This window comes from Pichia kudriavzevii, chromosome 3 (genome assembly GCF_003054445.1).
Source record: "Pichia kudriavzevii chromosome 3, complete sequence".
Classification (NCBI taxonomy): Eukaryota; Fungi; Ascomycota; class Pichiomycetes; order Pichiales; family Pichiaceae; genus Pichia; species Pichia kudriavzevii.
Window position 1 is genome coordinate 2493866 of NC_042508.1, and position 15372 is coordinate 2509237.

At 36.0% G+C, this 15372-nt stretch overlaps 9 protein-coding genes across 9 annotated transcripts; 5 read left to right on the forward strand and 4 right to left on the reverse strand.

The window, feature by feature from the left end:
- Positions 1-2454: 2454 nt before the first annotated feature.
- C5L36_0C11520 (uncharacterized protein) lies at positions 2455-3870 on the forward strand (the record flags this gene model as incomplete). The annotated part of the gene is made up of 1 exon (XM_029466863.1): positions 2455-3870. The coding sequence occupies one exon, from the start codon at positions 2455-2457 to the stop codon at positions 3868-3870; it is 1416 nt and encodes a 471-aa protein (XP_029322723.1).
- Positions 3871-4207: 337 nt separating this feature from the next.
- Positions 4208-5962, forward strand: C5L36_0C11530 (uncharacterized protein; the record flags this gene model as incomplete). The annotated part of the gene is made up of 1 exon (XM_029466864.1): positions 4208-5962. One exon carries the CDS (start codon positions 4208-4210, stop codon positions 5960-5962), a length of 1755 nt encoding a protein of 584 aa, XP_029322724.1.
- A 116-nt stretch (positions 5963-6078) lies between these two features.
- Positions 6079-8718, reverse strand: C5L36_0C11540 (uncharacterized protein; the record flags this gene model as incomplete). The annotated part of the gene is made up of 1 exon (XM_029466865.1): positions 6079-8718. The coding sequence occupies one exon, from the start codon at positions 8716-8718 to the stop codon at positions 6079-6081; it is 2640 nt and encodes an 879-aa protein (XP_029322725.1).
- A 417-nt stretch (positions 8719-9135) lies between these two features.
- Positions 9136-10619, forward strand: C5L36_0C11550 (uncharacterized protein; the record flags this gene model as incomplete). The annotated part of the gene is made up of 2 exons (XM_029466866.1): positions 9136-9426; positions 10197-10619. 2 exons carry the CDS (start codon positions 9136-9138, stop codon positions 10617-10619), a joined length of 714 nt encoding a protein of 237 aa, XP_029322726.1.
- Positions 10620-10937: 318 nt separating this feature from the next.
- C5L36_0C11560 (uncharacterized protein) lies at positions 10938-11306 on the reverse strand (the record flags this gene model as incomplete). Its single annotated transcript, XM_029466867.1, has 1 exon — positions 10938-11306. The coding sequence occupies one exon, from the start codon at positions 11304-11306 to the stop codon at positions 10938-10940; it is 369 nt and encodes a 122-aa protein (XP_029322727.1).
- A 302-nt stretch (positions 11307-11608) lies between these two features.
- Positions 11609-12655, forward strand: C5L36_0C11570 (uncharacterized protein; the record flags this gene model as incomplete). Its single annotated transcript, XM_029466868.1, has 1 exon — positions 11609-12655. The coding sequence occupies one exon, from the start codon at positions 11609-11611 to the stop codon at positions 12653-12655; it is 1047 nt and encodes a 348-aa protein (XP_029322728.1).
- Positions 12656-12767: 112 nt separating this feature from the next.
- On the reverse strand, positions 12768-13703 carry C5L36_0C11580 (uncharacterized protein; the record flags this gene model as incomplete). Its single annotated transcript, XM_029466869.1, has 1 exon — positions 12768-13703. One exon carries the CDS (start codon positions 13701-13703, stop codon positions 12768-12770), a length of 936 nt encoding a protein of 311 aa, XP_029322729.1.
- A 455-nt stretch (positions 13704-14158) lies between these two features.
- On the forward strand, positions 14159-14482 carry C5L36_0C11590 (uncharacterized protein; the record flags this gene model as incomplete). The annotated part of the gene is made up of 1 exon (XM_029466870.1): positions 14159-14482. One exon carries the CDS (start codon positions 14159-14161, stop codon positions 14480-14482), a length of 324 nt encoding a protein of 107 aa, XP_029322730.1.
- A 190-nt stretch (positions 14483-14672) lies between these two features.
- On the reverse strand, positions 14673-15326 carry C5L36_0C11600 (uncharacterized protein; the record flags this gene model as incomplete). The annotated part of the gene is made up of 1 exon (XM_029466871.1): positions 14673-15326. One exon carries the CDS (start codon positions 15324-15326, stop codon positions 14673-14675), a length of 654 nt encoding a protein of 217 aa, XP_029322731.1.
- Between the last annotated feature and the right edge of the window lie 46 nt (positions 15327-15372).

Here is a 15372-nt window from a genome sequence, read left to right on the forward strand (position 1 = left end):
GTTGAAGAAGATTGTAGAAGGTTAAACAGAAGTTCTAGAAGATAATTAAATCCCTCAAAATGCTATTTTTTAAATTAAAGAATTACTATTTAAACAGAGGACATTCCATATATGTTCTCAGAGAATTAACGTATAAAAATATATAAGATAAAAATAAGCAATAATCAGATTCTAAAGTACGCACCACCAGCAACACTTTCAAAGAGTGTAAAACTATAAGAATAATTCATCTTTAAAGTTTGGAGCAATGTGCTTTTAAAAAAATTCTTTGATAATTTAATCTAGATAAAAAAATTTGAAGGCTAGAGTTTTTTCTATTCTTTAGATGAAGTTACTTATTATTTATTTTTATGGGTTTTTAATAAAACCAACTGCCCCAAGCATCGATATCCTTTTATTGATACGTGTAAATCTTACTTGGGGTGTTCATATTAGAAGTTATAAGTTGAAATCTACTCAAAAGCAATTATATACATTTACAGAAGTGACAACGTATTATTTAGAGTATTACCTGCTATATACTTATCCAGATACAAACAAATGAGTTTACTTTTGATCTTTCAGAAGTGTGAACTTAAATATATGAATTAGGAAATAGTGACTTTATAAATCTGATAATAGGATCTTTGATGAATGCTTCAACCAACTATCACAATACCTTTACTAATATCAATCATGTTTTTAGTTTGATTTTCGAAAAGCAAGCAAAACGAAACCAAATCTTTATAATACCAAAAAAAAAACGCCTAATTGCTCCTAATTAAGTTGAATGTTAGCTTTTACATGTCTTCAATTCTCGGTTTTCGAGATTTATTTTTATATTTATTACCTTCAAAAAAAAAAGCTGGTTTCTGTATCTTTATTTTACAATACATCTGATATTTTTGAAACTAGCAGGTTCAATATTTTCATTTAGTTTTTCTTTCCGTATTGCCTCTTGATAATTTTTCCAAAAACCGTCCTATATTCAGAGCTGTATAAGGATACTCAGAGCTAGGTCAATATAAGTCTAAAATTATTTGGGGGGCAACTAAAATGTTTCAAATTACCTATCTTGATAATCCAAAAAAATACATCTGGTTTTTTTTTGAGCATAAATGCCCTACAAAATACAGAAGATTACAGTCATCTTTTGTTACGTTAAGTCAAATTGCAGCTGGTCGTCTATGGGAATTCATTTAAAAGTTTATCTATTAGAACATTAATTTTTTGGCAAACTAGTAAATAATTTTGAAAAAATTGGGTTACCTTAGATATATGATACTTGCGTTTAGAAAAAAGCTCACGTAGAAACATGTACAAAAACACATTTTAGTTGAAAAATGTGAACGGTAGCTAAAAATTTCAAGTTAAGAATGGTTAGCTTTTAAGAAAAAAGAAGTTCTCTTTAATGATTAATACATGATAGTTACTTGTTTGTTCTTTCTTACTAACAATTTTACAACGTTTAGGCTCAGAAGAAAAGGAATGTGTTTGGCAAACATTCATATTTTATTCTTTTTTTTTTGGAAAAGCAGGTTAAAATATGTGTCAAGTGGGTGTGGATTTTGAGTAACCTAGGCTAAAATGATGAGATAGATCCTCGTTCAATTAGGGGAAAGATATGGAAGACTCAAAGATATAACGTGTTTATTGTTTTGCTGCTCTACTCTTCAAAAACCATCAGGCTAAATTTTGTTAGAGACATCAATTAGGCATTGAGTTTTATCTTAGTTAAATTAAAGATATGAAGGTGTACTTACCCTCTTTTCTTTTGTAGATAGTTAAAAATGAGTTTTAATAGTAATTGTTTGTAGTTGAAATTGAGTTTACCCGTGACAAAAGAAGTTTTTTTCAGGCCATAAATGTAAATAGTAAAATATCTATAATTGTAAGGTTAAAGGGATCCTCATTAAAATTAAGTTTTGAGGTAGATAGACTTTTTTGCGCACAATTGCTTTGATACCGAAACTCCCGATAAAATCAGGAAGTGGAGCACAAAGGTGACAATATACAAACAAAAAATATGCGTATCCTAACAAGACAGCAGGTAATAAGGTACTCCTAAAAACAGAAAATCAAACTACAATGAGTTCTTGGAATACCCTGTTGCATGCCCCTTCCCCCTTTCCATATACAGAACCTTCTAACGCTGTTTTTAAACGTAATGTTTTGTGATCAATTTTAATCAACTAGGCTAAGAAACAAGTGTTTCTTTCTCATCTTTTGATGGTAGGAGTTTGTATCTCATAACTATTACTAAATTATTGAAGGCTCTGTATCGCAATTTGTTTTAAAGCAAGGATGGGGTGCTGTTATCTAGACGCGCGTGTGGCGTAATTCGAGGATAGATTGTTAAATCGCATGAAAAAAAGTTCGTTTGTACAATCAGCACTGAGAACTGCTGCTTCTGATTGATGTTGTCTGTGATAGTGACCAACTGAAAAGTATACACCATTTTGCATCCTATTAAAAATGGGTAACTGGTTCACTAATTCCACCAAAATTGATGTCAAACTGATAGACCCACCACCTGCGCTGAAATACTCGCCGGCCAACCCTATTGTACAGGGATACGTTAATATTGAGTTCTTAGAGACCGTCAAGAAAGTCTGCGATATCAAATGCGGCATAGTTGGAACTGTGAGAATTTCGTACTATGCCAATGATATAGCTTGTGGTGCTTTGCAAGCAACCGCAGTCGACAGGAAATTAATAGTTCAAACTTTTGATTTTTTTAGGGTTTACCAAGATATACCACTACAATGTGGAGACATCCAAGTTACAGATGGTCAGATCGCCACTAACGACTTCAACAAGGGTGACAAAGTGAAATCCAAATTCTGCTTTGACTTTCCCAATACCTTGTGGCTACCAAGCTCCTGTAGACAGTATGGTGATATTGATGGTGATATAACCATTGCTTATGCTATTTATGTTGATATTTATAAGCTAGGGAAGATTACAGGCAAGCCCAAAGTGCAAGATAGATTTAGAAGTATAATTACTTACCAAGGAGGCAAGGATCCTTGTGTTCCAAAGAGGATCAGCATTCTAAAATATACCGAATCTGAATTATTTCATCATAAGGTCAAAAAATTTTACTATGACGAAGCTGCCAATGCATTGATTCCATCCTCTATTACAAAGTCGCATTCAAAAACCAGGTTTATTCGAAGACTGTGGGACGACAACTACAAAAGCGAGACGTTCAAGAACATTACCAAGGATATACCTCTCGCAATAAATTTTTCAGTAGGATCAATCTTAGATATGAACGAACCATTTAGTAGTTACATGCAGCTTAAATTAATCAGCGATTTAAGATCAGTGAAACTAGAGTCCAACCAAACCACAGATTTTGTTTTCAATGGGCAGAGCACATGTTTAGGACGGTTCGAAATTGAGTCTTTGACTGTTGGAAAAATCAACCATATTAGGCTACAATGCTATCAGCATATCATGGGTGTAATTAACGAGACACCGCTATTGAGGGTGAAATTTTCGGACCTAGTTACAGATATTAAGGATTTCAGTTACAGCAAGGAGGAAGGGACCTATTACTATGATGTACCAGTAGATGAACTGATCCAATGTGCCGATATAGACCTAAACCAACCTCTATCACGCCTTTTGGGTGACAGGACCATTCAGTGCTCTGGCAGCATCCAGAATTGGTTCTCCAATAAGTCCACCCTTACATTTATCTGGAAAATCACCGATGGTCAATCGCAACAGAAGAGGTATCAAATCATGTCGGCCTGTGAGTTAGATTGCCTGTCCAGCGTGTCGCAGATGGCATACTACCCAGCTACAGGCGCCGTCCCAGATGCAATTTCTGCACCTCCCCCTACTTATGAACGAAGCGGCAATGACAAAGTTGTTGTTTGATCAGTTGTTGGCTCCGCCCAGTTAAACAAAAGCTGGGTCAACCCCTTACCCGAGTAGATTCGATGAAAATTCCCCTAGCGACTTCTCCGGTTAGCATCTACAACGGTGACCGGTTATAGCCGCCGGTACCCGTCCTCCCCATGCGCGGACTTCGCTGGGAACTTTTGCGGTGTATGCTACCTCTTTAACTGTAGACATTCTGTTTTATTTATGTACAAAAGAGTCCCTCTTGGTGCTCCCATTTTCTGATTTTCAACTGCTCAACATCTCTTAGACCAAGTCCTTTCTTTGATAAAGAATCTAGATAACAGAGACAAGGTATCTTCATAAAGAAAATATGGTTCCTGTTAGTTTAGAAACTTGCACCCTCGAATCCTCTTGCAAGCTCCCTCTATCGGAATATATTTTCCGAAGAATTGCCTCTTTGGGGATCCACAACATCTTTGGTGTTCCAGGCGATTATAACTTGTCCTTTCTTGAACATCTTTACTCTGTTCCAGAACTCAGTTGGGTTGGTTGCTGTAACGAATTGAACTCAGCTTACGCCACTGATGGATACTCTCGTACTATAGGTCATGATAAGTTTGGTGTCTTATTAACAACACAAGGTGTCGGTGAGTTAAGTGCTGCAAACGCAATTGCCGGTTCCTTTGCTGAACATGTTCCAATCTTACATATAGTAGGTACCACTCCATATAGCCTCAAACACAAAGGTAGCCATCACCACCATCTGATCAATGGAGTTTCAACTAGGGAACCAACCAATCATTACGCTTATGAGGAAATGTCAAAGAATATTTCTTGCAAAATCCTTTCTTTAAGTGATGATTTAACAAATGCTGCTAATGAGATTGATGATCTTTTTAGAACTATTTTGATGCTTAAGAAACCAGGTTATCTATACATACCATGTGATTTGGTAAATGTTGAAATCGACGCTTCCAATTTACAAAGTGTCCCTGCAAACAAATTAAGGGAAAGAGTGCCCTCTACAGATAGTCAGACTATTGCTAAAATCACTTCCACAATTGTTGACAAGTTACTAAGTTCTTCCAATCCAGTCGTTTTGTGCGATATCCTAACAGATAGGTATGGTATGACTGCTTATGCTCAAGATTTGGTTGATAGCTTGAAGGTTCCTTGTTGTAATTCTTTTATGGGTAAGGCTTTGTTAAATGAATCTAAAGAACATTACATTGGAGACTTCAATGGCGAAGAGTCTAACAAAATGGTTCACAGTTATATTTCAAACACCGATTGTTTCCTTCATATAGGTGATTACTATAACGAGATCAATTCCGGGCACTGGTCCTTATATAATGGTATCAACAAAGAATCAATAGTCATTCTAAATCCAGAATACGTCAAGATTGGCTCTCAAACTTACCAAAATGTATCATTCGAAGATATTTTACCTGCTATCTTATCATCTATAAAAGCAAATCCTAACCTGCCATGCTTCCATATTCCCAAAATTATGTCAACTATTGAACAAATTCCTTCAAATACCCCGATTAGCCAAACATTGATGCTTGAAAAGTTACAATCTTTTCTCAAGCCTAATGATGTTTTAGTGACCGAAACTTGTTCCCTCATGTTTGGCTTACCTGATATTAGGATGCCTGAGAATTCCAAAGTGATTGGACAGCACTTTTATCTATCGATTGGTATGGCATTACCATGTTCATTTGGTGTCTCTGTCGCCTTGAATGAACTAAAGAAAGATTCAAGATTAATTCTTATTGAAGGTGATGGTTCTGCACAGATGACTGTACAAGAATTAAGTAATTTTAACCGTGAAAACGTTGTTAAGCCTCTGATAATTCTGTTAAATAATAGTGGATACACCGTTGAAAGGGTTATCAAGGGTCCAAAGAGAGAGTACAACGATATTAGACCTGATTGGAAGTGGACACAGCTTCTTCAAACCTTTGGTATGGATGATGCCAAATCTATGAAGGTTACTACTCCAGAAGAGTTAAATGATGCTCTCGATGAATATGGTAATAATCTATCAACTCCAAGGTTACTGGAAGTTGTGTTGGACAAGTTGGATGTTCCTTGGAGATTCAATAAAATGGTGGGTAATTGATCTATCACTAGTCTTATCGAGATCGAGCGAACAAACTAAACCTTTTTCATCGCGGAGTATATTCCATCACACTTTGCAATATTATATAGAAAAAAGTAAAAAAAAACTCTGTATAACTAGGAAATACGATCAATAAAGTCATTGATACACAGTTTAACGAAATCATCAATATTGGGGAGAATATATGCTTTGAAAAAGGGATCGTTCAGAACATACCCAAAAAATTTCTTGAATTCAGCAGTAACTAGATTTTTCGGTTTCTTACCTTGCCTATTTTTAATGATACTCGACTTTTCAGAGGGTAAAAACAAAGAGGCAATCAGCAATAGCTTTATAAACCTCGAATTTGCCAAGTTTGAGAGAATAAACGATATGTCATCTTTAACCTTAGGCATATTTTCGTGAATGCTAGAATTGCTACAACGGGCTTTTGAATGTTTCATGTCCAAATTTTCTGCTACGTTTTCTTCGGCAGTTTCCCTGATTGCGTCTTTGACAAATTCTTCATTTCCCGACGAAACAGCCAATCTTCTTAGTTTCACTTCCAACTCTTCTTCGTTTGTACTCAAACTATTCGTCGATACCGCATTAGATGTTTCTCTCAGTAGGTATGTAGGTTGTATGTCATCTTTCAAGAAAGAATACAAATTAATGCCTGTCGATTTGGTGAGAGATTCATCTCCTCTTTTTTCTATGAAGAAATCCATGAAAATTTCGGCTAGTCCATTTGAATTATCACAGTAGTTTTTCAGTATCGAATTGATGGGCTTGAATATTTGGAGCAGAAAATTCTCGTCAATCTTCCAGCTTTCTCCCGAATCTTCATTCACCATCTTATCAATCAAACTTACAAGATAGTGAACATCAAATCTGGCTATGATGTCCGAATCTCCCACATTCTGTTTCCCCCCATTCCAGCTAAATAGATATCCGGGATAGCTTTTTGGTTCGTCAAAAAGTATTGAGTTATAATGAACCGCTAACCTCAATAATGAAACATTTCTGATTACAATCTTCGCATAATGAGATGCAATGTTGGCATCGTCCAAAAAAGCGCATTCCGTAGAGAAAGCAAAATTGATTGGGAAGGATTGAATCAAGTTATTGGCGTCAACAAAATCACGTATAATCACCTCATGATTCTCGTCCATGTGGCTAATCGATAAATGTGCCTTAAAATCTCGTATTTTAAGGTAAGTTGTAAAATGGTGAAATGCAGGTAAAACATTTGCCGTCAAATTTCTGAGGTAGTTAGTTATCAGTGTAAACAATGTTTCATCATCATGGTGATCTTTGATGAGCTTTGCAAGTTGTACATTGAAGGCGAGATCTATTGTCGGTATGGAAGAATCTGTCGATAAAAATGGGAATTTAGAAGGAACAAAGGAGTGCTTACTAAATGATTTGTTTTTGCTAAAATATAGCTTTTCACAATTGTTTAGTTCGTTTCGTGTTAAAATACGAGGGAAAACTTCGGAATTCCAGTATTGTAGGGGTTTATCTGTATGGGAAATACAATCCACAATTGACAAATTTGACGAATTCGAAGGTTTCATCGAATAAGCGTTGTTGGTACACCTTTCAGAACTTAGGATTTCTGTATTTAAACTATTGATTATATCACTTGTATTTTCATTCTTCGTTTTATTGAAAAAGGCTTCATCAATATCATAATCTTCTTCTGTGTGAACAAACATGGTATTTGCATCAAGATTAATAAATACATTCCATTTTAATTTGCTCATCAGTAGAGGATTTGATGTGCCAATCAAGTAACATTTCTGAGATTTGATTAAATCCAGATTTTCAATGTCAAGAATAGGGTAATATGGCAAATCAGAAGACGAATTTGGGGCACCTGAGGACGTGAAGATCAGAAACAGAAGTTCTGATATCTCATTAACTTGATTATAGCTGCTTTTATTAGCATAAATAATAATTTTTTTCTTCAAAATTAGTGCATTTAGGACGATATGTAAAGGCGATATTGATTCATAAGGTGTCATGCTAGTTTCTTTGAAAATAAATCCATCAAAAGATAGGTTAATCGAGTTTAGTAAAGTGACAAAATCCTTTAATAGTGAAGACCTCCTTAGATCAATTCCAAACATTGACACTGGTGATGCCACAACTGACGATTTTGGTATTTGGATTGGGAATTCCAAATTGTTGTCATTTAATCTGATTTTCGTCTTGTACAGATTGCCCGAATCTGTGAAATGACCAACCAAGGTCTCTGGAAGATTTAGTGTCTTTTGTGATTGGAGTCTAGTCAAAACGTATCTCGATGGCATATTGAGATGTTTATAAAATTCAATCAGTTCATAAATGTAAGAGCTATTCAAGCTTTGCAAAACAGAAAGAAGTGACACATTTTTCAAAGCTGTTTCGGAAAAGGTGTGTAATAAGTAGTACAACAAAGGCTTTAAAACTTCAAATAGAGGGATGGAAATGACCATGGAAAGTGTGTTAGTAAGGTGGTTATTGTATCTACTGATTGTAAATAAATAAGCAAACTTAGAACCTTCCGATTTATGCATTGAATACCCTTCCTCCCCACTCAACTTGAAGTAAACCGGGATAATTGTATAGAATTCTGTGTTTGGAAATTTGGCTATTGTCTTGGGTGTTAGTAGATGTTGCACTTCCTTTAGTTGATGTTCTTGGAGACATGTTCCTGAATCAGACACGGAATGTGCAATGCGGGTTAACCCATCGCTTATTACACATGTAAATATGTTGTGTATAAACGTCATCTTGTTTCTTCTTTACGCTAGCCCTGGTCTTGTTCTAACTTTTTTGTTATTGCTTGGCAAGCCAGTGATTGTTGCACGTTAGAGTTGGTCTATGTTATGCACAAATACTCCAGTTAACGGTTAACGGTTTTGCGGCTGAATCGGGTATTTTCGCAATTCCGAATAGAGCTCCATCAGATAAACCAGCGTTTTTATTTTTTTTTCTTTGCTGTTACCCGGCCTAGAAATCGGTAGGCTTAAGGGGGGGGGGGGGGGAGGTTTTTCCTTGGCCATTCTGGTGGCAAAATTTGAGGGTGGGGATTGCGAATTTATGACAGCTACGGCGTTGGTTCTCCCTAACTTCTCCTTATATATTTTTACTGGTTTCCCACTAGACGAACAAACAAACAAACAAACAAAACTATACAGAGACAAAACATGTCTGCTTTGGAACAATCCTTAGACGCTATCATTGCACAAAATAAGCCTGCTAAAAAACAAGCACCTCCAAGACGTAATATCAGAGCAGGTAAAAGTGTTGCCAAAACTACTGGCAAGCGTGGCGTCATTGCGAGAAGACCAGTTGCTCCTGCTGCTTTCAAGGCTAAGAAGGCTACTGTCATTCAACAAAAGTTGCAACCAAAGATTGCTGCTGCTGCTTCTCTGGAAGTTGCAACCAAGGTTGTTGTCTCTGGTTTGCCAAAGGACTTAAACCAGAGATCCATTCAAGTATGTTAAATTTTTTAACGCCATTGGCTTTATTATTTTTCTATGTCTTGCTCGACATCTCGTTATTGTTGGATTTTTCATGCAATTGTGGGACTTTGGAATGTGGTATCAGTGAAAGTATATGTGCAAGTACTTTTTTTGTGTCCTGTCACGATTCTTTTGAACTACTTATATTTGGTTGAGTTTAGCACTTTGGTTTGAGCACCAAATTTTTTTTGCGGTTGAGTCCCCTCCCTCCGATCCTTAGATCATTATAAGCCCAATAAAGGTTCGAATCTTGCAAATTAAGCTTAATATTTTGGGTCAAAGTTACTTAGTGATTCGTGGAAATAGCATTCGAACTCTTGGGTATTATTGGCATTTGATTCTTTTTTCTCGAGTGGGCCCTAGTTGTCAGTACCATCGGTCTTCTTGTCTCCTTTAGAGTCATTATTCCAACAGTTTGATGTTGGATTCTTCAAAAGGTCTCGTTAACTCATGCACTTTTCGAAGAATTATTTGACTTTTCATTTATTCTTTATATTGCGGAATATAAGAATGTTGAGCTCTTGTTGATTGTTCCAAAGCATATAGTCATTACCAAGGGAGAAAGAGGATTGATTACACAACAACTGGATGGCTTGGTTTCTTGTAACTGAACTATCGAGTCACTTCCGCTTTAACCAAATAAAAAAGAATTCTACAATATCAAGTGTCTTGACGAGCTAGTTAATATTAATCAATTGTTTGGATTGAAATAAAACAATTTACTAACATATTTTTTTGTCCAGGAATTTTTCACTCAAACTGTTGGTCCAACCAATAAGGTCACCCTTTCGTACAACGAAAAAGGTAAATCTACAGGTGTAGCAACTGTTATTTTCAAAAATGCTACCGTTGCTCGTAAAGCGGTAGCTAAGTATAACAACGCGCCAATTGATAATGGCCGTTCTACATTGAAGCTTGAGTTAGTTGTTGACACTACTAAGGTTCCTCTTGCTGCAAGAATTCAACCAAACGTTGTTGCTCCTCAACCATCGAGACCAAGGGCGCCACTTGCGAGACAGTTCAGAAACAAGCAGGTAAAACCAGTTAGAGCTATTGCAAGAAATAGACAAGCTGCACCAAAGAAACAACCAAAGAAAAAGAAAACTATTGAAGAATTAGACCAAGAGATGGCTGATTACTTTTCCAAGAATGAAAACCAATCTTGATTTTTTTTTTCCCTTATTATTTCTAATTTTAAAACGCTTTTTTCTCAGTTTACGTCCTCTCACTATTTTTTTTTCCAATTCATCCTTTAACCAACAGTGTTAATCAGGTAGCTTCTTTTTTTCGAACCTCTGAAGATAAATAAATTTTTGTAAGCTAGGCTTCAAACATAGCTTTTGTTTTTATAGAAGGGTTAATCTGATTTTGAGAAAATCTTCTTTAAGCTGTGCTAGTTGGTTCAAAGTTACTCATCTTAAGTTTAAGAAAGTTTATATATACATGTACAAGAAATTAAATTTACGCTGAACTGTGGCGATAAATCACTCATTTTTCTTTTTATCATCCTTTGAATAATCTGTGAAAAAATGAGACCAAGTAAATTTATCACCAGTTCTTCTAGACCTGTAACTCAAACCAGCACCCTCATACTCGCTTTTTCTTTGATAGTCACTCTCTCCCTCCTTCTGTAATGGAAACCCAGGTTTCACTGTGGAAATGGTATCACCAGACCTCTCTCGAACTCTCTCTTGCATCAACGAATCATACGATGAAGCCTCCTTCACATATTGAGCTTTCCGACGAATAGTGACGTTCTGTTTAACGGAATATGCGGCTATTACGGCAACTGCCGATAGGAACAAACCTTGTTTCCAGAATGTTTTGATTGTTGGGCCTGCAGGTGCACTCATTGCTTTCTGTTGTTTTGCGTGCACTTATCCTGCTTTTACTGCAACAGTTGATTCATGTAGGCGTGGTCAGGGAAAAAGAAGTTGATTGAGATACCTCCCACCTTCCGGTGCACTAATGTAGAGGCGATTCACGATTTAGGCAAGTCGAAGCGCGCTTATCAAATGTACAAGAATATCTATGCAAGCTGGAGCTTAAGAAATGGTAAACAAAGAGTAGACATAGATGCTGGATCTGACGAATACATATATCTATACTTTCTGAGGCGAATACCATAAGTGTTGGGCAAGAAAAGACTGAAATTATGTCAGATAGAAATATTTCTCATGCGATAGCAGGCGGTCTTTCCGGACTCGTTTCAATGACCATCACCTATCCATTGGTTACTCTTAGTACAAATGCACAAGCGAAAAGCGAACTAAAAGATACCGAAAGGGAAAAGAATGACATAAATATGACACAACTGTTACCAGCTTCACCTATAAGTGGAGATAAAACTAAGATTTTAGATAAAGTCAAGGCAGTATTGGCGAAACTCATTAGCCGAATTAGATTCCTTTTCAAACACTCTAAGAAATTCTACAATGGTTTGGAGTCTGCACTTATCGGAATAGTTGCAGTCAACTTTGCATATTATTATGTATACAGTTTAGTTGGCAAACATTATAAGAAAATCAATGGCGGTATGTTAAACGTTAAAGATAACTTGGTGACTGGGTTGGCTGCGGGTGTTGTTTCCCGAGTAATTACGAATCCTATATGGGTTGCAAATACCAGAATGACAGTGAATAATAAAGCAAGTACCAATGGAGAAACTGAGCCAACTAATAGAAGCACTTTTCAGGTGATTAAGGAAATCTTCCAAAAAGAAGGTTTAAAAGGTCTTTTTGCAGGTATAGGACCAGCATTAATTCTTGTTTTATCTCCAATGATCCAATTCACTGTATATGAACAATTGAAAAATGTCAGAGTGAAGATGAAATCCAGAAAAGCATTGGTAACCAATATCACGTCGTTAGAAGCATTAATTCTTGGCTCGGCGGGTAAGCTAATAGCCATTCTAATAACCTATCCTTATTATACAATTCGTTCTAGAATGCATTTGGACAAGAACAAATGTAATAGTTTTTCTACCCTGATTGATATCTTGAAGAATGAAGGTCTTAGTGCATTATATGGGGGGCTAAATGCTAAATTATTACAAAGTGTTTTGAGTGCCGGATTAATTTTTTACTTCAAAGAGGAATTTATGAAGTTTGTTGTGTTGTCTCTGAACCTTTTGTCAGGAAATCACCGACATCTTAGAAAGACGGTTAACCAATTTCAAATAAGAAAATCCCCCCAAGTATAGTGATTATTGTTAGACTAAGAGACAAAGTGCCGGTTGTATTCTTATCTTTATTTCTATCTTTACCTTTATCTATAAATAATTACATCTTTGAAAGGTCGAAAACATTGAATATTCATATTACTTCTTTCAACTTTTCATAAACTAGAAACATCAGACTTGATGTTGGAATTGTTTTCAACAGCGTTATACCAACCCCAGAGTAAAAACCCGCAATACCTGCTGTTCTATAAACATGCCTGATGACCCTCATGGCTGTTAATTCTTTACTTTCATTTGTTTGTAAAATTGACTTTACCGTATCAACTGGGAACAATATGCAATTATAGCCAATCCCTGCATTTGCACCTGCAACCATCAACTCCCACACTTTGGGCTTATAGTCCTTGTTCCCCCCCGCAAAGTACTGGAGAGTAAATTCATAATTCCCAAACCAAGCCATTGAGCCTCCACATTCTCTTAGCATAGTAGCCGTATGTCCCTTAAATAATCCTATGATTCCTTCTTTCTTGATTAAATTAAACGTGATCTGTGAAACTGATTTGCTGTTTGCTGTAGTAGACTTGGTCAAACTGGTTTTGTCATTAATGTTATCACAAATAGAACTATTGGACTTCAAATTATCAACCTGAAATTTACACTTGACAAGCTCTATAGGAGTCAATACAAATGACGTTGCAATACCACTGAATGCACCTGATACTAGTTTGCCAGCATTTCCTAGTTCTTCGCCGAGGGGTATTCCCTTGTAAAGCTTTATGAAATCCTGAGCGATATTGTAGCTGAAAAACAAGCAAGAAGCTTCGAGAGCTGCTCCCATCAATGGTATCTTCAGCCCTTTATAAAACCCATTAACAATACCTTCATTTAGGAAGGTTTGTTTGATTGCATGGAATGTCGAATTATAAAGCTGATTATCAAGTGATTGTGAATATTGAAGTCTTACCTTAATTGTATCAAACGGATATTCTACCAATTTCCCACATGCGCCGGAGACAGACCCGAGAAATATTTCATTCAATGAGTCATGTAGTAATGATCTCTCCTTCATATCTGTGTTTAAAATATCAAACAAATAAATTTTCAAATGGACTCTACTATGGTGTAGATGTATCCATGTATGAACACATATCAGGAATTATCAGCTTACCGAAAAAGGTAATTCCACAAAGGTTAGCCGCCTAACTATGTATCACGTGCTATATATCAGGGTTGCGCATGAGCACGTGACTTTATGCAAACCCTCTTTTTGCACAGCCATTTTTTTTTACTTTCTATTTTTTCCATTTTTTTTTTGGCGAGGAAAAAAAAAACTTGTGAAAATGCGAAATTCAAAACGCCCATTTCCCATGTCTTTGTGAACATTTTGTGAGTGGTTGGAAAATTTTCAGCTACCTTCTACTGTGAGAGTTTTACAGTTGACATTTGTTCTTCCTTTTGATTTTAGAGTTCTTTTGCCTAAGGGATAGTCTGCTCATATTAACGGCTTAAACGTGATTATTCATAATGAAGTACTTAGCTGCATATCTTTTATTACAACAAGGTGGTAACGCATCTCCATCTGCTGCTGACATTAAGACTCTTTTAGAATCTGTTGGTTCTGAAGTTGAACAATCCAACATTGACTTATTATTAGCTTCCTTAGAAGGTAAGTCTGTTGATGAATTAATTGCAGAAGGTGCAACCAAGTTAGCATCTATTTCTACTGGTTCTGCTGCTGCAGGTGCTTCTGCAGGTGCTGCTGCTTCCGGTGAAGCTGCTGCTGAAGAAGAAGTTGAAGAAGCAAAGGAAGAATCTGATGACGACATGGGTTTCGGTTTATTCGACTAAATGTGTTGATTAGCTAAATTCTCTTCTCTACTTGAACTTGCTCAGCTTGTATAATTTTTTGTCTAACATTATAAACTGAATTAGTTTAGAAAAAATGTACTAAAAATTATTAATAATTCACCGCTATTATAGTTGTCCTTAGAATTTGTATAAAGAAATCCCCATAAATCAGCCTTGGGCTTCTCGATAGTTAGTTATGTTTGGCCAAGGAAAGCAGATGCCTCATTTTTTCAATTTCAGAGTCAATGTTTTGATCTATATTATCTTCTTGTTCGGTTTCTCTATTTGCCAAACTATGGTCAAGAAGGCTTCGTACATTTTCATTCAAGAAATCTATTTCCTCGTTTGCTTTCTGTAGTTGCACAATCTTTTCGGTATTAGATTGCAGCCTCTCACGTATACTATCGTACTCATCAATTATCTCGACGCTATTAGTTTCCAAAAAATTGGAATCTGGCAATTCGGAAATCAACTCAAAAAGCCTTCCATTCAATGGATCTTGAACAAGTGCTCCATCTACCCTCTGTTCAAAAATCTTCAAAAGTTTGTTGATATCTTTCATACTATTTGCTTTATCTTGTCTGTTTTCCCTCTCCAATTGAATTATCTGTTGTATAGTTTGAAATCTAGACTGTCGAGTAAAAAAAATAGATTTATACTTCCTCTTCATTATGATGTTAACTTTGTTCAATATTGCTTCCATTTCTTCTTCTTTTACTTTTATTTTTGTTCCTTTAAGGGCATTCCTGAATTTATCATCATATTTTATCTCTTTGGTTAATATTCGTTCTTGTTCCTGGATAAAATCCTGTAGTTCCTCAAAAGTGACAGGTACAGAGGTCATTATGGTTAGGTCACAAAAGTTATAAAGCTATACCAAGTAGTAAACA